The sequence below is a fragment of the Aptenodytes patagonicus genome, chromosome 1 (assembly GCF_965638725.1).
Source record: "Aptenodytes patagonicus chromosome 1, bAptPat1.pri.cur, whole genome shotgun sequence".
In the NCBI taxonomy this organism is placed as follows: domain Eukaryota; kingdom Metazoa; phylum Chordata; class Aves; order Sphenisciformes; family Spheniscidae; genus Aptenodytes; species Aptenodytes patagonicus.
This window is the reverse complement of record NC_134949.1, coordinates 158918938-158940808: the sequence shown is the minus strand read 5'-3', so window position 1 is coordinate 158940808 and position 21871 is coordinate 158918938. Positions and strand designations below refer to the sequence as shown.

Sequence of the window (21871 nt, the reverse complement as noted above, 5' to 3'; positions counted from 1 at the left end):
TAGTTTCTTTCCTAATCAGAATGTTTTCTTCTTCTACAAACAAATAAAATCCACATAGCAAAATAACAAGAAAATACCATCAGGCTTCAACCTAAAAACGCTTCACCAAATTGCCAAAAGTTTAGAGCAAAACAGCCCTTATCTGCAATTAGGAGCTCCCCCACAGAAGGAAGAGAGAAGGGGAAAAACAGTTAAGGGGTATGATACAAATACAGGAAGTGTCTAAAGTCAGGATCCAGCTGAGCTGAATCCATTCACCCCTGCAAAGCCGCAAGCAAAGAGCTTCCCAGTGCTCTATGTTAGGGGACGTATAATGCACAGTGTTAGAGTTAAGTCCCTGTGGTGGACAGGGAAGAGTGGTGAAGCACAGCATGTGGATTTCAGAAGAGCTCTGCAGGGATTGGGCAGGGTCTGACTGTGCTTATTAACTCTGTCTCAGCTTAGAAGAAGATAGCTGTCTAACCATCAACTTGAGTGCAGCCTAATAAACCTGATCATAGCCAGTTTCAAAATCCTTCTGTCTCTGCAAATCTCTCCATGTACAATTCAGATAAACTACAACAGATGACTTAAAGTTGACTGGATATACATTTCCCAAATGAGAGCCAAACATGAGTAAAAGAATCAATGAGGCATTACTAGAATTGGCAGTTATGCCACACTTTTGCTGCTACTATTGGCCTTTTTTGATCAGAGTACCCTGTTCTATACTAAGCTTCTCTTAAATTGCTGGCATTTTCAGAAAGAAAAATGTGAACAAAAATAAAGCAAGGACCATAAACACAGACCAAGGCCATCGAAACACCTAAAATGCAGCATTTACAGACCTCTTCCAAAGTAAACATGAAATTCATTTATTGAACTCCCTCAACTTCTTCCATCCACTCACTCCTACAAACACCCTACAAATGGATCAATCGAATTCTTCATTGAAAGTGGAGGAAATCTTGATAACTAGTTGGGGGAGGGGAACAAAAGAAAAAAAAAAATCCTTCCCTAATGTCTAAGTGTCTCTTCAAAGAATCTTGAGATACTGCTATGATGAAAGCCAAAGTTGATGTTGCTTCAATTAAAAAGAGCACGTTATACTCATCTGCTCATAGAAGATGCAACCTCCTTGAAGTCCACATACCGGATGCAAAGATAGTCATTCTTCTGGTCTTGAGGTAATATTTGATTCAAGTCTCAATGCCCTCCTCATGTATCATCTCTTGCTTGATCCCAGGAAGCTGGCAGAGAGAAGGAAGCACAACCTTTTGAGCCAGCAAGCAGGCGAAGGGACCACAAAGGAGTGATGAAGGACCAAATCTGCTTTTTGTTTCCATGTTGAAAGTCGAAGACCATGAAAGAATGCATTAAGTTCCTCCACGGTGCTGAAACAAACTGTAGTAAACTCCTGAGCATGAGGAATCTCCTGAACACGTGTTGTTGGGGCTCAAAGGGAGACCCATTAAGAGACTCACAGTAAGTATCAGGTTTAAAAAAAAAAAAAAAAAAAAAAAAAAGAGAGCTAAGACCTTGTTTTGAGCTTGAACAGTGCCCTTAGAAACCTGAGCTGCTTTGTATACAACATGACAAAAGATCTATAACCCTATTCTTTAGTACACTTATCAACCAAGAGCTAGGATGCAAAATTTCACTCAGACTGCAGTAGAAAAACCTAAAAATTGGGAGTAGAAGGTGAGATAAACCTCTCCAAATCTGCACCATGCAAAACTTAAAGATTTATTGTACTAAATATAGTAGCGAGAACGTGAGAGAGCAGACAAAACAGACAGAACCACAGTTATCCATAATAATTCTTTGTAAAAGTCTCCTGGCAAATCAGACCTTAATAAACTGCACCTTTTACATTACCTCAAAACGTATACAAAACACTCAGATGAAGTTTTATATATCTAAATTTTATGCCTGCCAGGTCCAATACGCAGCCACTGAGATGGCACTGCTGTGTTGAAACCTTGCTATCTTTTTTCCCCGAATTCTGTCCACCACTTAGAGAACAATAGTCTTAACAGTTATAAGCATCCATCTTTTTCTTAGATAATAATCAAATTTATTCAGATGTATTTGAAAGACATTTGGCAGTTGGGTCCTGACTAACGTTAACAAGAACATCATTTTCTGCTTAAAGAAAATCATGGTAAATCTTATGCAATATGCTTTTGCCTCCTGCATCTCATTACTTACACAAGCTATCACCTAGGGGGACTGGTACTGCTTTTACTTCTTTAAACAGCATGTGTCCAGACTGAAGCATATTACTTGACAATATTAAGCTAATAAAAGCAAATGGAAACATTCAAGTTGGATGAGACTATAGAGACAGAAGTCCTGCAGATATAAAGAGAAATAAAAATTCCCTAGTATCACTGCATGAACTGTGGAAAAAAGACTCCTATAAGAGGCAGTCCTATTTCTAGGAATGAGTATCGGTGTACTGAACTCTGTGCCTATTTTCAGGAATGACAGAATAGATGTAACTTAATTTATTGGAGACGATTCTTCCCATCTAATTACATAAAGGCAGAATTTCTTGCATTGGTTTTGAGGGGAACTGTAGAAGAAACTAAAAAAGCAACGGACGACAGGCTGTTCTAAAAATAAATACAACACAAAACTGCACACACACTGCCTCCCGGACCGCTTTCCTGGAGAAAAATCCACTGCATCGCGAAGACAACTGTGTCAGGTATCACCAAAATTCTTCTATTGCCAAAAAAACTTCTAAGGGCTTCTGTGCCTTTCCACTCCCTCCCTTACAAATGGCAGCTGGTGTAATAACAGGTACTATGCATCCTGCTGATACCTCCCGAAAGAGAAATGTTTGGGATACACAGAGATTTTTTTCAAAGATGTGCTCCAGGCAAAAAGGTTCAATGAAAACTGACAGTAATCTCAGAAACAACTTCTAGAAATTCAGTCCGAAAGCGCTGGTGTCCAAAGCGAAGCTAGACACGGTGAAATTCATCTCAGTATGCTGAAGCAACTTCAAACTGCTGCCTACCACCTTTGAGACTTCATAGAGGTCAAAGGAGGTTCTAGAAGAACCTCAGTGGTTCTCTGCCAAACTGGGAGAAAGTAACTCGTCCAAGGGGGTCAGTCCTGTAGCTAACACTGTCCAATACTCAAGTAACTCAGATAATACAACAAAGAAAAACTTTTATGAAATCTGCAACTTATACAAAGCCTGAAAAAAGTGTAGCATGGTAGAGGACAGGATTAGAATTCAAAATTATTTGGACAAATCTGAAAACCATTTGGAAAGAAGTAAGAAAGATTTCATTAAAGAGAAGTACAAAGTCATATAGCTAGTGGGAATAATCGACTGCAGAAATACAAGATCAGAATTAACTGAGTGCATTGCAGTTCTGCAGAAACCCAGTAATATAGCAGATCACAAACTGCAGACAGTATCAGTGTTATAAACATATGCAAACTTAATAATGGGATGTAAAACAAGGAGCAAAATATTTAAGGCACATAGTAGATATCTAGCTTGTTTGGGTACTACAAGACAAGAGAAAGTTAGATGAATTGGATTGCAAAGGAAAAGAGAGTTGGAAGATACAATTCCAATATCAGAGAGTTGGAAAATAAAATTTATCAGGGTAATTGGTTTTACTCAGTCTAGAGACTAAGGGAAGACGCATACATAGTTGCCAAATTTGTAAAAAGTTGTTACTAACTCTAAGGAAACATGTATTCTGCATATTTACTTTGGATGGGTAAGTATTGAACTGAAGAATCCAGGAAGAGAGATTTAAGTTATATGCGAGAAAAAAAAAAAAAAAAAAAAAAAATCTAAGAATAGGTTTGAGCAAGCACGGACATAGATGTATGAGACCTGCCATTGGAAATTTAAGATTATATTATGTGAAGGCAGTGGCTCCCAAACTTTTTCAGACAGAGGACCACTGCCAATCAGATCTCAAACCTTGCTGATAACTACTGAAACTGAAAAGGCAAGTTAGTATATATTGCTAGCACATCACCGAACATTTGGTTAGAAAAACATCTGTGATGAATGGTTTTGGTAGATGTTGATCCTGTCTGGCACAAGGGAATACACTATATAAGTGTTTCTCTATCTTTTAGATTTAAAGACCACCTGGCATATTAAAAAGGAACCCATGAATCACTGTATTTCCTGATGTTCTTCAGGGGGAGATGGGGCAAAAAATAAAGTAATAACTGCTGCTTAACACTTCTTAAAACAGCAGGAATAAATTTAAAAAAAAAAGTAATCTGAAACATTAAAATACTGATAGAGCAATGCACATGACTCATAACCAAAGCATCGCTGTTTGGACATTTTAGAGGTATTTCAGTAATTTCTTATAGTTTCAATATGTTAAGATAATAAACATGAAAAATAATTGCATAAATGAGTCGTCTTTGCCTATCAGACATTTTTCTGGCGAGCTCTATTCTCAAGAGTTATTTCTGTTAAAAAAAAAAAATGCATTAGCACTTAGCCTGAAGTGCTCCTCCAACAGAAGGACCATTTTAATTATGTCTTCTTTTATAAAAAGTTTTTATTAACAATCTGCTAAGAATAAGAATTTCCCATTTGTCACTGGCACTACGTCAAATTTGCTTAGTTTTCAAATATGTGTATTCATAGGTCATGTGTATACCTGAGAATCAAGCAATATTCTTTTAGCCTACAGATCACCCCCCTAAACAATGAGTGCAACAACTACCAGACTTGGTGATTTAAGCTCCGAGTGTAATAAGAGGAAGCATTGGATAATTCACACCCCAGAAAAATCACATTAAAATATTTTCTAATTGAAAGTCAGGAAAGAATTCCTTTCATTATTTCCACTTCATTAATTAAAACCATTCACTTTTATCCCTACTTGACATAAGCTTACTGACCTCTTAGTCTTCAAGTCATAATTCAAAAGTGAACGTGTGGGAATGAGTAGGCAAGCACTGTCATGGGAGCATGCCACCAGAAACATTTTAAGGCAAGCAGCTAGGGCAGTAGCTTAGCAGCATCCTATACTTAGGTAGCACTGCATGTCATCTAACGCGCATGTGGGGAACAAGGGGAGGTCAACACCCTAAGATGACCTAGACAGAGCTAGGCAGAGATTTATACCAGCTCATTTGGTAACAAATCTAATTATACATTCTGTTTAACTATCTGGACTGAATTCATAAAAGCATCCTAAGCCAAGTCTCCAAACTTAGTAAGAGAGAAACAGACTTTGTACATGTATGAGATAAACTCCTGCATCTCCTTGACAATAGGGCACGCAGTCCTTGGGACACAAATACCAAACACTTCTACATTAGTTGTGGAGAGTCGGGGGGAAGATGGACAGCTTCTCATTCTAGGAGAAAATACATAGTGTGTACAGAGAAGAGGATGCAAAACAAAAAAAGCACCTAAGCCTATATTAAACGTAGCTGAACCAACTAGAATTCTCAGCTCATACAGACACTCCTGTAAGATAAATGACTGAATTTTTTTCCTTGCTGAACACTTTTTTGCTGAAAGAGAACAAACATAACTTTTACAATAACTGCAGCAGGAAGCAGTACGTTGTAAATGCCAACCTGTAAACTTATTTTTTTCCTCCATCTCTCTGCTCCACTGAATATAACGGCATTCCCCGACAAGATTCCAACTCCAAACCTATACAGTGTTAATTTTTATTTGCATAAGCCATCACTGACCTCAATCACTCAAAAATGTCATATTAGTCAATATGCTTGCTCAGCACTCTCTTTCTACTCGACCTATAGTGATCCAAGTTCACACCAGACAGAAATATGGTCTATCTCCACTGAAATAAGAGCAGTGGCACCTGCTTATATTTATTTAATATCTAGAATCATCTTAACAAAACCAGAAAAAGTCTGACGAAAAATGATACCAAAATACTGCCATGTAAGAACTAAGCACTACATGAAATTAAGAAACAGTAAGTACTACCAGAATTATTAAAATTCCTGAAAACTAAAATCAGCAACAGTTCCAATCAACTCTTTGTACAGTTTATTTTAAGCTTAATTTTAATTTTTGCACTTCTTACTTTCTCCTGCTAATACTACAACTCTTAGTGCAAGGAGGCACTTAGGCGTCTTATTGCCAAAAAGTACCATTCTTACACAACAGAGAAGACAGACTTACAAATGAAAGGGCCTCCATACCAAACAAACAGAAGTAATGGAAAACAAGTAAGTTTCCTTTTTCCTCCTCACGTCAAATAAATAGTACATTCAGTTCCATAATCTGGGTTGGGCTGCCTTCCCTTCTCCTCTCTTTGTACAGGCTTAGGTGAAAAGCTTTTGAGACCTATTTCCCAACTACATGAGTTTCACGTTGGAACTGATCCAATTAAAACAGGAAGCCATTTGTAATATTTCTTTAGGTATCCCATAAATTCCAACCTCAGCTGTAACTGACTTACCTTTTCCGCAATCTGAAAGTACTAGGTTTTTTAACGAGGAGGGGCAAGAAAATGAACAACTACTAAGGGACTTGAATTCCAACCAGCCTCACAGAACCACTACAAGACTATTTCATTTTTGTGTCTGTAAAGGTGGCATATGACCCATGCAAGAATGACACATGTAATGAAAAATGAAATTGCTGCAAAAAATAAAGAAAAACGGAAACTGGCTAAAAGTTGCCAACAGTTCAAAAAAGGAAAAAAAAAAAAAAAAAAGACACTGGGAAAGGCAAGAGATAGTATTCAAAGTAATTCCCAAGAAAGGATGTAGAACAGACGCCTCTAGTTGAGAAGGTCTAAATCAATATTCTGCTCCTTCACCTCACTACTCTTCCAACAATTTTTGAGAAAAAAGTATGTATTAACGTGCTTGCCAAGTAATGTAGACACAGAGTTAAAGTGGCTATGCTAAAAAAACCTCACTTCCTCTTACCCACAGCACAAAGAGAACAGTGATGATGGTACGGTGCTATTCTACACACAAAACAGTTTAATTCCTTCCTACACAGTCTCTTTTGAAAGTAGACATAAATGTCAAAGGATATCAGATTTCATCTTGCAATTTTTTTTCACCTATTCACAAACTATAGTTTTTTTTGATTTGAAGAGAATAAACCATTGGAATTTAAATAATGTATCAATTTTACTCCAGCAATACAAGGCATTGATTGGGACAAATCTCAAACTTTATAAAGAATAATAATTTAATACTTTATAAACTGTATGCCTATTTCTATTCACTAGCTTTGAACCAAGTCCATAATACTCTTTTTCTAAACTTTACATAAAAATTGTGAGCTAAAACTAAAAATTCTTAGAAGAACAATAACTTTTGCCCAGAGTTTTCTCCCTCTTTTTAAGCCAATATGGACATCTTGTTTCAGTTGTTCTGAACAAAATGGAAAACACAAGGAGCTCACTAGCTCAGTCTTTTTAAAAAAAAAATAAATTCTAACAGGTCTGTAAGAACCGCAGGAACTTCCTTTGACAAGAGGAGAGAGAATGTCAATACTAGCAGAAAACCCCATTAAATTATCTGTACCAAGGGGACATTAAAGAAGAGATGGGAAAGAGAAGTCAGCGAAAGAAATCAATAATGAATTTACTATACAATCATCAGTGAGAAAACTGTATTATTGGAAGTATTTGGAATTGACTTCACTGTCTGTAGATATTTTCTAGATTTTTTCTACTTACCTAGACCTTTTTGTCCAGGGTTTTTAGCAAAGTTAAAAGTAAACTGATAGAAATCTTTGAACTTTGTTGGATCCTTTAGCTCTTGTTCCAGTCTTGGCAATAAAGCTTTTAGTTTTTCTGTGGTGTCACACCTGTTCAAAAGAGGTTACATTATTTGTAAAATATTTAAGATTTTTTTACTTTTTTATTCCCCCTTCTCTTTTTTTATTTTTTAAGGTTTAGTTTCAGAGCAAAATAAAACAGTAGTTAAGATAAAAACAGAGTATCTTTCTGGAGAGCATTCTTAAAAATACAAACACTCATATGTCTTTACTAAACAATTTTAAGTGGAACATTATTTATAGGCATCCATTAAGTACACAAACCAAACAGGATTCAGTGGTTTAACTTCTTTTCTCAGCCTCTTCATGAGTTTATGAACTCAAACAATAGAAGTTATTCTGTTCTTAAAGAACATATAAACCTCACTGAAATCTGCTATCCTTTCCCCTTTTATAGCTGTTGTAACACAAGGGTGTGGGTTTTTGCTTTAATCTAGATACACATTACTTATTCCCTGCTCTACCTAAATGAAGAGCTGCGTACTATGTTTACAGTTAACATTAGAGGACTTTCCAATAAAATGAACTATTATTTGCAGTCATCCTCTCCCCACCATAGAACACTTGCAGATAAAACCTAGGGAAAAAATGAGCCTTTGATGATAGCTTGAAGGCTGACAAACCGTTTAACAGCCTGCCACAGGTAAGCTAAGATAGAATCAAGTTACTGAGATTCTAACAGAAATACATCCCTTAAAAACAGAAGACTGCAGCATTTTCAGTGAAAGCACCCGAGCTGACAAGATGCAATTTTAAAAGAAAAAGGGTTTCCCTCACGCCAAGGAATCAAATGAACATTCAAGGTTTATAGGGTATTACCAATATTTTGAATTGTACCTAGAAAGTCAGAGAAGGAAATAGGTTTCAAAGAAGCAGTTATCATAACTAACATCTTGCATTTGAAAGTTCTCAGTAGCTAAACGTTTTATTTTTTTAATTCTAAAGATTCAAGAATAATTTTATTAAAGGATGGATAACTACAGCAAAATCCGTAAAATGCAGATGCAGTTTTAACTGTCTGGCACGGTACAGATAGAAGTAAGTACCTTTTTGGCCTCCAGCAGTACCTGGTGGAGAAAAGAAAGAATTCTGCCAATAGTCTTCAACTGAGAACTTCAGTTTCATGGAGACTTGATCTAGTTAACAATAGGGACAAATATCATACCTTCCCATAAGTATCCTAAAGGCGCTATATGAACTAAGCCTCAGGGAATTTATCTTCATTCAAATCTTCACCTATAGAATCATAGAATCATAGAATCATTGAGGTTGGAAAAGACCTCTAAGATCATCGAGTCCAACCGTCAACCCAACACCACCATGTCCACTAAACCATGTCCCTAAGTGCCTCATCTACACGTCTTTTAAACACCTCCAGGGATGGGGACTCCACCACTTCCCTGGGCAGCCTGTTCCAATGTTTCACCACTCTTTCAGTAAAGACATTTTTCCTCACGTCCAATCTAAACCTCCCCTGGCGCAACTTGAGGCCATTTCCTCTCGTCCTATCGCTAGTTACTTGGGAGAAGAGACCGACACCCACCTCGCTACAGCCTCCTTTCAGGTAGCTGTAGAGAGCGATGAGGTCTCCCCTCAGCCTCCTTTTCTCCAGGCTAAATAACCCCAGTTCCTTCAGCCGCTCCTCATCAGACTTGTTCTCCAGACCCCTCGCCAGCCTTCTTGCCCTTCTCTGGACACGCTCTAACACCTCGACGTCCTTCTTGTAGTGAGGGGCCCAAAACTGAACTCAGTATTCGAGGTGCGGCCTCACCAGTGCCGAGTACAGGGGCACGATCACTTCCCTATGTTCAATGCTAAAAACCACAGACACTGCACCTCCAGTATGTAACAAAATCATTCCAAATTCTCAATAAGCACCATACCAGTGGCAAGCAGGTATGATCAGATTATGCTCCCAAGAACACAACAATAATGCGTGTGGAGCAGAAAGAGGTAAAAATCACAGACCTCTGTGGAACTGTATCAGAGACAGTCATGAGGACATAGGAGCAAGGTGACAACAAAGTTACAAAAAAAATCCAAGCCAGAAGCCACAGGTGGTTTAGCAAAACCTTTTTAATCAGTTATATCAAATAATGCTGGCAACCTTTAATATAACAGCATGAGCACTTGATTGCTGTCCATGGCTAGAAAAATCATAATTACTCTTACAGCCTGTACCCAAAGCTACCCAAAGGGACAAAATAAAGCAGTGCACTTCAGGTGATATCCGAAGTTACTTCATCACAATTTCTGAATACCCTTACCTAAAAAGGAAAGCTTAGAAAGAAGTCGATAACCGATGAGGTCACTAACAACAGACTGCTAGGACCCCTGCTCAAGAAACAACCACCACATTTGCGAGAAGTTGATCTATTGTAGAAAGGTATTGATAAGGTGCCATTCTAAGATCAAATGAAATTATTTAGCTACAAAACATACGCACAAGTAATAAACTGTAATTCTCCACCTATCTAATGCAATCTGCTTAAAAAAAAAATCATTTTGACACCTCTATATATTAGAAATACTGCATCTCTTCCAAGGAAAGGTTATACACAAAATATTATTTTATGGTGATAAATGCTTGACTTTATTGCTAAACAGAGGCAACGTGGTTTAACCTCAAAGGCTATTATCCAGAATAGCTCCCTAATCCAGGAAGGAAAAAAAAAATTTATCAGTTCCATCACAGTCAGACTAAACAACCTTTTCTAGTACCAATACCCTCATTTTTATTTCAATTTCTTATAGATATTCTGTACAAATGAAGTATCTAGTATACAAGGCAATAAGAGAAAACTATGGTTTGTAAAACCGGTAAGAAGAAAAAAAAGTTGCATTTGGTGGTGATAAGGTAAAGGGAAAGAATTGAAGGTTCTTTTCTGCTTTCCTATTTCTTTTCTGCTTCAACACTGACTGAACTTTTTTTTTTCCTTCATACATCTCCAGTGACTTCCAGCTTTTAACAGCACATGGTCCAACTCAAAATCTTAACACAATCATGCATATGTTTGTATGAATTACATGAAAAGATCAGCATATCTGTCTGTTTTCCTTGCTGTACAGGTAGGAATTATTTTGCTTCACCCTTACTGCAGTCATTGTTAAGGCTTTGCAGTAAAGTACCAATTTAAGGAAGACGGGACACTACAGGCATTTAGCACCTGTTAAGCTTGGCATCAGCCCTACCAGCTTTTTGAAGCTTCACACTCAATTTAATTAAAAATGTTTTAAACGTAAACCGAGCTCAGGCCTTACATTTTGCACTATGCAGAAATGGATACTTACCCCAACTCTGTCATGCCGTCAACAAATTCCTTTTTACTGAATTCACATTGAGTAGCTGCCCTGAACTTCCATGCTACAACCAGAACACTGATACTGGCTGGGTCCAGGCTTAGATCATCACAGAACTGTTGAATCCCATCAATGCCAATTTTATTTTCATCTTGTGGGTCTGCAGTTCAAAATACAGACAGGAGAATTATAATTACTTACAAAAAAAATTTACAGATAATCATCTGCACAGCTTTGATATGCTGCATAACACAGGTCTTCCTTTTTTCATAAGCTTCACAAATGTCTTCACTTGAAATCTAGTTAATTTTAGAAGTACCTTGAAGAGTATCTGTAAATAGATTAAGTATTCTGCAAACTTCCCTAGAAATTGGTTTGCAACTTTTTCCTAAATTCATCAGCTAATGTCAATGAAATAGTTTTGTCTTCTCTCCACAATGCTCTATGAAAGATCTGAATTAACTGAGGAGATGCCTGACCACATCTAAAAACAGTAAGGCTCATGAACACATCAAAATGTACAATATATTTATTGGTTAGCATGTATTAAACTTCAAAAGAAAAAACAAACAAACAAAAAAAACCCAACAAAAACACACCCACCAAGTAAGCCCACGGATTTTTTTCCTGATAGGGATATATGATAATCCATTATAACTCTTTAAAGACCACAATTAACTCAAACATTTTTGGTTTTTAATTACAAGTCAAGGAAAACACCAAAACATTGCTCAAACGATGCCTTAGCATAACAGCGTCTTAAGCTAAACAATACAACTTGGGAAATATTACGTTTCAGTAGCACTAAGTTTACTACCTTTTTGGAGGTCAGAACGACACTTTGTAACTACCTACGTCAGGGTAGATGTCATTGTAACAATTCTGTAACTGTAACAAAATTCTCTCAGAAAAAAAAATCCCAAACCAGCAAGCAAAACCTCCTGCATGTAAACTTAAATAATTGGAGGGGGAAAAAACCCAAAACAACAACAACAACAAAAAAACCCCACCTTTAGTTTTCAAAGCTTGACAGTTTACAAACTACAAAACTGTCTTTCCCAGCTTTTGATAGGAAGACATTTCAGTATTGTAAGTTGGGCTACGTAGAAAAGAATCTTAAATTTACTTGAGGGATAAACTCCTTAAACTGGTAAGATTATCAATCATGCTATTTTTTAAGTCCTTATCCAATGAGTTCATTAAAAAAAATAATTAAAAATCAAGTCTAAAGAAAACTTTCCATTTTTTGTAGGGGGGGGGATGTTAAGCTAAGATCTCTTCCACTTTTCCAGCCAATACAGTGGAATAAATGCTAAAATGTAGAGACAAAGTTGATTTAGCAAAGATTTATATCCATTAAACAAAGAATTACACCCATGGTGTAATTCAGGGACCTTTGAGCAGGAATAACAAGTAAACATATCTATTCTACTATATGCCAGATCTAGTTCTAAGACATGTAAAATGCCTTTCTTGTATATTTGGGGAGTAATTGAAGAACCGAAGGCAAAAAAACGCACTAGCGTTGAAGTCTAGCGGGAAAAATTCTGATGGATTTCAACAAGGACTGTTTCATCCTTATCATGTTTCACGTCATCCAGGTAACTAGGAACAAAAATGAAATTGTTTTGATAGAGCTGCTGGATAAACAGATAAGAAAACTAACACAAAGCACAGAAAATGAAAGACCTCTCATCTCAGATTTCAAATATAGCGCAATGTATGTAGCATTCTATAGGCCCTGTAGGACAAAGGAATCCCTTGATGTTGAGAGGGCAATGACTCAGGTTTAAGCTACATACGAAAAAAGGAAAGGTGCTTAACCAAACCTTTTATTGTTTTCTCTCAAATCTTGTGAAGGTTTTGTTCAAGTTTACAACTTTACTTAAGTGTTAAAGTACTAGAAGTGCAAAGGTGTGCTGCTAACCAAAACATGGACATAAAACTGACTAGACTTTCTTTCACAAAAGCCAAGTGGTGCAGTTTGCAACTGCTAGAAAATTATGAATAATAAATAACATTTGTGATTTTTTTTTTTTTCATTTTAGATATTCTTAGTAGCACTTAGGAATTTGTATATATTTTTGACCCAGCAATCTCTAAGACTGGCATGCAAGGAGCAAGCAAAAGATTTAGATATGTATATATATGTTATATATATACTTATATATATATAAAACAAATCAAAAAAGTGATTCTCTAGTTAAGATTTTTTTTTCACAAACAAAATGCTATAGTGTTGCTGATTCTTTGTCCCTACACAATTCATCACCACATAATAATGAAATATTGAAGAATGTCTATACTTAAAATAAAACACATTATATAAAAAGTAAGAAAAAAAGGTGGAAACAATATCATAAGAACAGGATAAAGTGTATACAAAGCATGCCATATAGCACAATTAGAAAAGTACATAAAATCATAGTTGAGTAATTGTTAAGAGTTCATTTTTTAAAACACGAGATGTATGGATCTCAGCAGGGGCCGGTAATGACTCCAGCCCGCCCTGCTCTAACGCGTAGTGAACAACGCACACATTCGTGTCAGATGGCCACATTTCAGAAAGCACTGTTACCTGGATCACGGACATTCTTACATTTACATGACTATCTTTTATTTTTTTCTGTTCTTTTTAACAATGCTGTAAAATAAAAATAAACGGTAAAGAAACAACTCTGCCTTTAATCCGCTTCCCTGTGGTTTTCCCTCCAAGCCTCTCTGAACAGGCACATCACTTTTGCTGTAATATGCCAACACAAAGAATAAATTAAGGATGCAGTTTCCGTGACCGGTTTTTGGGTTTTCTTATTTGACTGTTTCGTCAGACTCCTAGCTGTAATGTTATCTGAAACGTTTTTTATTTTAATGTATAGAAACACTACTATCTTTGAACAAAATTAACTCCCCCAAATATTAGTATAAGAATCGTATGTATTATTTTGCCACACAAAGTACATTGTACATATATTTAACAGCAGCCACTGGCAATAAATCAAATAAGTTGCATAACAAGCTCTACTCTCCTCTCCACCATATGTAGCTCACACTATTTCCTCACGATAGGCTTACTTTCCTATTGTGAATTTACTTTAAACTCTACAGGAATATCTACAGAAGTTGTGTACCGAACATTAAGAGCATTTAAAACCTTTTTCATTCTTATCTCACTACTGCAAACACAGAGTGAGAAGCAAAAGCTAGCAATCTTTCCTTAAAAATCCTTAATGGCAGTGGGAAAAGCAGAAATACCACCCAAACAAAACAATTAGAAAAAAAACAAAACCCACAACAAAAAACCAAGCCTTACCTTTGTATCGATTATACAATTGTTCTAATTTCTTCCTGTCTACTGAATTTTTCATGGATTCTTTGTAGTACAAGTCTGGGTTCTGGAAGTAGTTGTCTGTTGCCACTTCTAGCTTCCATTCATTCTGCATTAAGCAGTATATAGCAGTCCTTTCACCAGCCTGGGTAAATGCCATAAACTGGCGGACCTTGTCCTTCTGAGACGATTTAAGCTTATGCTTTGGGATGCAAAAGAAGCGGGAAAGCCAATGAAGCTAATCCAGAAGTTTGTTTCAGCATTCTACTACTAACGCCTATCTTTAAAAGGTTTTAGTTTTCTTGCTGATGACAACTTTCACTTCAGAATTACAGGAAGACAAAGCCTTGTTCTTCTGCAGTTAAAAAGACAGCATTTTCTTCTGAAAATTGAAATGACAGCATCTATATATACATTTTTAGCAGCACATATTCTGGCAGTAATAAATTTGTATTTCTGCTTTATTGCTCACACATGCACAAGTTTTTCTGTTCTGTAACAGCAGTAAACACAAGTTTCATCACATAACAATACAGTTATCTTCCGAAAATATGCCTAGTGGTCATACAAACAAGAAATTACAAAGGCGCAACTTAGAGATTCTCAGATTCTGTGTAAGTCCTTCATACATGCAGAAAAATTGCTCAACAGTTTTCCTAATATTTTCCTAGCAACAATGAACAACGCAAAGTAAAGGCAGAAGCATTTCTCACATTTTTATGTTAGAAACCATTGCCAAGAGAAGACATAAGACAAAAAGAAAATAGATAAAGCAGACATGTCAGAGGTTTGCCGAATGTTACAATGAGACTATAAAGTTGCTGTAAATGTGATCTAAAACTTTAATTAACTCTGAAAAAGATGCTCATACTATTAATACGTCAAACAACAAAACTGCCTATTATAGTGGTATATAGGAACCAGTAAGATGTTTCTCTTGGTGGCAGCTAACTGCAGCAACCATATCTACACAACACCCCTAAACTTCTGGAAAACCCGAGAGGTGGGAACAGGGCTTTTATAGGGAGCAAATTTGCTATTAACATGGCTTAACATTATTCTTTACATGAAGTTGGAAGAAGAAGGAGACAGCTTAAATCAAACTCTGTTTTTTATTACATTCTGACACTTTCTGATTTTGTTAAACCATACTGAATACATGTTCTGGGCCAACAACTAAGCTGAGAAATTTGTCCAAGTTCCTTACTACCGCTTAAATCATCAGGTATAATAGAAAATTTACTGGTCTCTTAAATATCGGGGGGGGGGGGGACGGGACACGACACACGACTGAATCCTGATTCAGTAAGCAGTAAACATAGGACCATCTTTCAGTTTACTTGTTATCTCTTGTACACATATGGATGGTGACATCTTGACTACAGATGGTCCCGAGACAAAAAACACATCAGGTAAACAAGATAAGGATTTTGGCCTTTCCTACAAGATTTTTCAATTTTATATAAGCAGAAACATGTAAAGTTTCTTTTTATACAAGAAACATGTAAAGTGGGAAAAGAGCTGCAAAAATAACTACAATGTATTTTGTTAAGGAAATGCTCAATAATCCTTTGACTGCAAGCTCTGTGTAACACCCCCCCCCCCCCCAATTTTCATTAAGGTCTAACTGTGAGAGTCTCTCTGCACCAAGATCTTCCTCAGTTACCTAAACGTCTTTTCAGCAACCAACTTAGCGATGATCACTTCAAAACAGAGGTCTCTGACAACAACTCCAAAGTAAAACCCATGTCCTCTTGTAAGTCTACTTACGCCAGGCATTTAGGGATATTTTCTAGGTTCAGAATGAAACACCGAGTTATTTGAAGCAATCAGAGATAAGAAACACATTCGACTACCCAATCGACTACTCTGCCATGCAGCATAGCTTCTACCGTTCATTGGCGTTCAACGCCCTGCGTAGCAGACAGTGGTACCTATACTCTCTCTACAGGGCAGGGGGGGAAGGTCTGGAAGTCGCGTTTCTAGCATGACTTCTCGCTAATGGAACCCAAACAAGGAGGTGTACTTCGCATCAAGCCACGATTAGGTCACGTTTCAGAAGCCCTCTCAAAAAGGTGATTACATCCCCGATCGCAAATACCAAGGAAGCGCTGAAGTTGAAAACGCGCAGGCTGCGGCGGAGGCAGCATGCGAACCCTTTCCCGGACAGCTCCCACCGCTCCCTGCGCCACCCTGCCGCTCGTCCCGGGGCGGTCCCGGGTCAGCGGAGCCGGCCTCGACCGCCTCCTTGCTCCCCTGCGCGACCTTCCCTCACTCCCCGTCCCGGGAAGGGAATCTGTACCGCACCTTGCCCACCGCCTCCGGCTGCCGCCGCTGCACCTGCCGCGGCCCGGGGTGGGGGGGGAAGCCGGCGGGAGGTGGGGGGGGGGGGGGGGGGGGGGGGAAGCCGGCGGGAGGGACCCGCCCGGTGCCGGAAGGCGGGGCGGCGGGAGCGAGGGACACAGGGCTCCGGCAACCTGCCCCGCGAGCCCGAAGCCCAAAAAAGGGAAAGGTACGCGCCGCGCCGGCGGCCGGCGCTCGAAATACCCGCGGCGCCGCCCGCCCCGCCAGGCCCCCTCCCTCCCCCCCCCGCCCCCGGTGACCTTCCCCGTTCCCGGCCCCGGCGGAGGCGGCAGGGCGACTCCGCACGGTGTGTGTCACTCCCCCCCGGCGCCGCGCGCGTCCGGCCGCTCGTCCCCCCCTCGCCCCGGTCCCCCCCGCCCGGCGCCGTCCCCCTGGGGCAGGGGAGCGGGACCCGGCGCTGAGGGAGGGGAGCGGCGGGAAACCGCGGGGCCCGGCGGGGGCCGCTCGGCTCGCTGGCCCGGGTGGTTGGGGGTTGTTTGGGGTTCTCCCCCCTTCCCCTCCCCAGTTTCTCTACCTGCCTCCCTCCCCTCACCCTCCCCCCCGCTCCAACAACCTACCATTTTATCACCGGCGCTTTGACCAACTTCACCGCCCGGCGCCGCCTCTCGCGCAGGCGCGCACCGGCCCGCCCTCGCCGCCTATCGCCGGCCGCGCTCGAGGGACGAGGCGCAAAGGCGGAGCCCGGGGTCGAGGTTCGCGCCGGCGGAGCCCGCGGCCCTCCCTGCACCGCCGCCCGCGGGGAGAGGCGACGCCCGCGCGGCTGGGGCGCGCCAGAGCGGCGACTACGCCTCCCGGCGTGCACCGCGCAGAGCGGCCGGAATGGGGGTGGGGGAGGGAGGGGGGAATCCACTAGTACGTTTCCCATAACACGCCGCGAGGAGGCGCTCGGACTACAGATCCCGTCTGACTCTGCGCTTAAAGGTGCCGCACCGGCGCCCGGTAACCGGCGCAGCGTGAGGGGGGCGGGAGAGGCCGTTGGCAAGGACGGAGCTCCTCGGCGCCTTCCGTCAGCGGCCGCCGCTCCCTTACGCGGCGTTGCGATCTCGTCCTTCCCGCGCTCCCCTGGCCGCTGCCGACCTCCCTCCCCGCCTCCCTCAGGTGAGCGGGGCGGAGGGAGGAAGCAGCGCCCGGGGCCGGCCGCTGTCTCCATCTCCTTCCCCTCGGCGGCCGGGCCAGCCGCCGCCCTGAGGTGGGCGCTGGGCGGTTGCCGGCGGGGGGGATTGGGGCTGCGAGGTGGCGGCGGCGGCTTTGGCCCTACTGCCGCGGGGCCGGAAAGTTGGGTGCCGCTGCCGGGAGCGCCGGCCGGGCGGGCTGCGGGGCGTCCGCCTCCCTCCCTCCGCCGCCATGAGTGGGCGGGAAAGGGGCTGTTCGCACCCCCGCTCTCCTGATCTTTCTCTGCTCTCTCCCTTCTTCCCTCTCCCGGCCTTCCCCAGGGAGAGGTACCGGCAGGCGCCGCTCGGAAGCCGTCCCGGGAAGAGAGGCGGCGGCGCAGGGAGCTGCCCTCCGGTTGCCATCGCTCTCAGGTGGGTGCCTGCCGGAGAAGAGACGCCCGGGGAGTCACGGCAGGGGCCGGCGCCCCCGCCTCGGCTGCCCTGCGGGTCCTGAGAAGGAGCTCGTATTGAGAAAACTGGTGGGTGGCGGCAAACTGGCAGGTGTGGAAGGACCCGTAAGCGTTCTGGAAGAGAGGATCAGGGTTTGCATTGGAGGCAGGATCTAATACCAGCTTGGTGGAATCCGGTACTACCGTATCGCGTTCAGGAAGGAAAAATCGGGAAGTTGAGCTGCAACGCATCAGAAAAACTGTGCTTAAAAAGGACTCCAAACGGCAGGAGTTCCCTCTAATTTGCTAATTACTGGTGCATGGAGGGGAGTGTGGTGGGGTTTTTTTCTCTTTATTTGCACTCTGAAGCACATCATGTATTTTTATATGTGAGGTCATTATTCCCTTAAGAGCTTTTGAGCACTGCCCCAGGTGCCACTTTTCTAAATATTTTTTGTTAGCTAAGTAAAAAACACTGTTACTGAAGCAAAACTACTGTGTCTGAACCACGGTGGTAAGTTTACACAGTGCAACAATGGGCAAACTTACTAGTATAAATCTCTGCTTAGAATTCAGTTATGTGGTTTCACATACCACGTAAGACATGCAGTAGAGTGCTTTACTCACCTCCCTGCAAACAGAAGCTTGAATATACACTAGGCGTTTTCTTCTCTCTCTCTCTTGCAGGAATAGGTTGTAATATATTCAGCAAAATCTCTCCTCTGAACATGTTAAACAGGAAGTGTATTACTTTGTATACGTGAAGAAATATTTCCTTAAATATCACTCTAGAATTTTGCTAGGTGGTGGGGATTGTTATTTTTTCCTGATTTCTTAAAAATAGTAAACCCTATAGCTTTATTAAAGTTCTGAAATATTTCTACTTTATTATTTTATTGAAATTAGAGTGATGTAGACATGCTTTTGCTACTTCAATTACACTTTCAGTTCTTAATTTCAAATGTTTTAGCTCTTCATGTTGTTAAACCCTAGCCCACAGTCAACTATTGATAGCTAAATACTTTGGCTTGTATTTCATGCATTGAAAAGAAATAAACCAACCCACAGACAGGTTTTCCCAGTTCTCTCTGAAACAGAGATGGGAGGGCATTTTAAAAACCAAGGTAGTGCATGGCTGTGCTTGCCATCTTCCCTTCCCATTCTATAGACTGATGATGGCTGGCTTGGATAATTGTGATTGCAGCTGCTACTGCATTATGGGGAAAGAAGATTCTCTCTTAGGCAGACTGCTTCCAGATGACTATGTCCATATATTGGTCCCTGATTAAGGTGGCTGGCCCAGAGATAAAGACTGCAGCTAAAGTTTTAGGCAAATACCTGCTCTATTGATCATCTACTAACACGTAGTGTGTGTTGTGCATTTTTAGAATGCCATGCTTCAGTGATGAATGTATGTCTTGTGCATACATTTATACATTGTTATGTATAACTTTGTGGTGTGGGGGTTTTTTTGTGAGTTTTTGTGTGTGTTTGTTTGGGTTTAAAGAAACTATAAGTTTGTTATTTTACAATAAAGTCAGTATTTTCCTGTAGGATCTGGGGGAGGGAAATTGGTTCTTAGTTTTGAAATTCTGTCCTTGGTGTTAAAAGCCAATATAGCAGTTTAAATATAGATCTTCAAGTAGCTTCTGGGAAATGAACTTATGAATGAATTGATTTTAGTGTTCTTATAACTCTATTTTAAAATAATCATGAGGATTGCAGATGACTACCATGTGATATGACTAAGCTTTTCATTCAGTGTTTTTACAACAAGATGATCTCTAGAAAATACTCAAGGGGAAAACAAAAATCTATCAATAACCTTGGGCTGTTTCTTGGTTTTGATAACTGTTGACTGAAGGAGACCATATACATTCTGTTGTATATGGTCATAGTGTAGGATGCAGTCTTAGGTTTGTTTTCTACGTTTGTTTGACCTAATGGCCCAACATTATCATGTTTGATAACTGATTGGTACTATCTTGCAGCATGGTATGCGTACTGGCGATGCAGAAACCATGTAGCAGAAAGCTTTGAGCAGTTGTGGATTATCAGTTTCTCCCAACAGCAATAAAAAGTGAAGAATGAAGGCGACTGGATTTATTTCCCTATGGACGTTGGTTTCGCTGCCTTGTGGCCAGTTAGCAAATCCTGCAGAACATGAAGATGTAGTAAAGCATGCAATAAAGCTGCACCGTGGGAAAGGAGCTGTTATCACTCAGAGGAAGCAGTGGGTGTTGGAGAGCTGCAGAAAACTGTCTGGTCTTCTTCGCCAAAAGAATGTTGTTCTCAATAAACTAAAAAATGCTATAAGAGCAGTTGAGAAGGATGCAGGACTGTCAGATGAAGAGAAACTTTTTCAGGTGCATACCTTTGAAATTTTCCAAAAGGAGCTAAATGAAAGTGAAAATTCGGTCTTTCAAGCAATTCATGGCCTCCAGAGAGCTCTACAGGGTGATTACAAAGATGTTGTAAATATGAAAGAAAGCAGTAGACAGAGACTGGAAGCCTTGAGAGAAGCTGCAATTAAGGTTAGTTCCCCCATGTTTATTACTGGGAGTAATTAATATTCTACTTGTGATTGTAATTTTATTATGGCACGGTTTCAATCTGTTTTAATAAAAAAGTGGATCTACATGAACCTTGCAATGTTTTACTCTTTAAAATGGATTTTGAATGAAGTATTTGTTCTCATTAGTAAAATTAGAAGTAATTCTGGTGCAGAGCTTAAAACTTACTACTAGTCAATAGTTCTTATTTCAAAACAAAGCTAAGCGTAATCATAAGACCTATGGCAAATATTATGTTAAAGGGAAAGGAATACAAGAAGCGAGTCATAGCACAGTTGCACTAGATAAACCAGTGGGATTATCAGAGTGGAAATAATGCCATAAATTGGCAAAATATTAACTGTTTTTTCCACTTCAAATGAGAATTGCTCAACCAAAATCCACAATTTAAACAGAATGACTTCTTGCCTTTTATTTCCGTATTCATATAGGTGTGGGTAAAATGGATGTGCAAAATATGAGATGACTAGATTTTTAATCTCAGTGCAGCGCTCCTAGCCTAAGAAGTGCAGGTTTGAAAAACTACTTCCAAGAAAGAGCTGGCTGAGATAACTTTACCAAGAAAAGCACAGATGAGTAACAGTTGAGCACAAGTACTTCATAGAAAGTTTGAGTTCCCATGTCAATGCAGACCTGTTAGGGTGTGCACAATCTGCCACTGTCTTGGTAGTGGACTTGGTAGTGCTCAGACTGTGTACTGAAAGTCTCCCATTGAGAGAAAACATCATTTAATTGATTTGGTATTTAAATTGCTCTTTTCCTTGCTGTACCCCTCAGCCACTGGAGGAATATATTAAGAATTTTCTTTGTTTTCTGTCTTCTAAAAGAAGAGGCTGCCCTTGCATGAGGGAGCAAGAGAAGGAGAAAAAAAATGTAATTGGGATATAGCATTTGAGCTGGGAGAATCTCTAAAGGGCATTTGTGTAAGAGATGTGAAGATCTTAACAGGTGAAGATGGCAAGAGATTGTGTGCAAGAAAGGTGTGAAGTGAATTGTGGCAA

At 40.4% G+C, this 21871-nt stretch overlaps 2 protein-coding genes across 7 annotated transcripts in view; one reads left to right on the top strand and one right to left on the bottom strand.

Annotated features, from left to right (window-relative positions):
* Positions 1-17454, bottom strand: part of DCUN1D2 (defective in cullin neddylation 1 domain containing 2) — a 29099-nt gene extending 11645 nt beyond the window's left edge. For 2 of the 6 annotated variants that reach the window (XM_076360514.1, XM_076360560.1), the window contains exons 1-4: positions 16164-16185; positions 14379-14595; positions 11060-11228; positions 7668-7798 (exon numbers count right to left, since the gene is read on the bottom strand). In XM_076360514.1, coding sequence (XP_076216629.1) covers positions 7668-7798; positions 11060-11228; positions 14379-14595; positions 16164-16172 — 526 coding nt within the window. In that variant the 5' untranslated portion in view covers positions 16173-16185. Of the gene's footprint in view, positions 1-7667; positions 7799-11059; positions 11229-14378; positions 14776-16059; positions 16143-16163; positions 16186-16700; positions 16719-17314 lie in introns of those variants that run through there. The other 4 variants (XM_076360524.1, XM_076360535.1, XM_076360551.1 and 1 more) reach the window with 4 other exon arrangements.
* A 431-nt stretch (positions 17455-17885) lies between these two features.
* The window catches only part of SLC9D1 (solute carrier family 9 member D1), a 34987-nt gene continuing 31001 nt past the window's right edge, over positions 17886-21871 (top strand). The window contains exons 1-3 of the mRNA XM_076360502.1: positions 17886-17946; positions 18191-18280; positions 20289-20831. Coding sequence (XP_076216617.1) covers positions 20385-20831 — 447 coding nt within the window. The 5' untranslated portion in view covers positions 17886-17946; positions 18191-18280; positions 20289-20384. The remainder of the gene's footprint in view (positions 17947-18190; positions 18281-20288; positions 20832-21871) is intronic.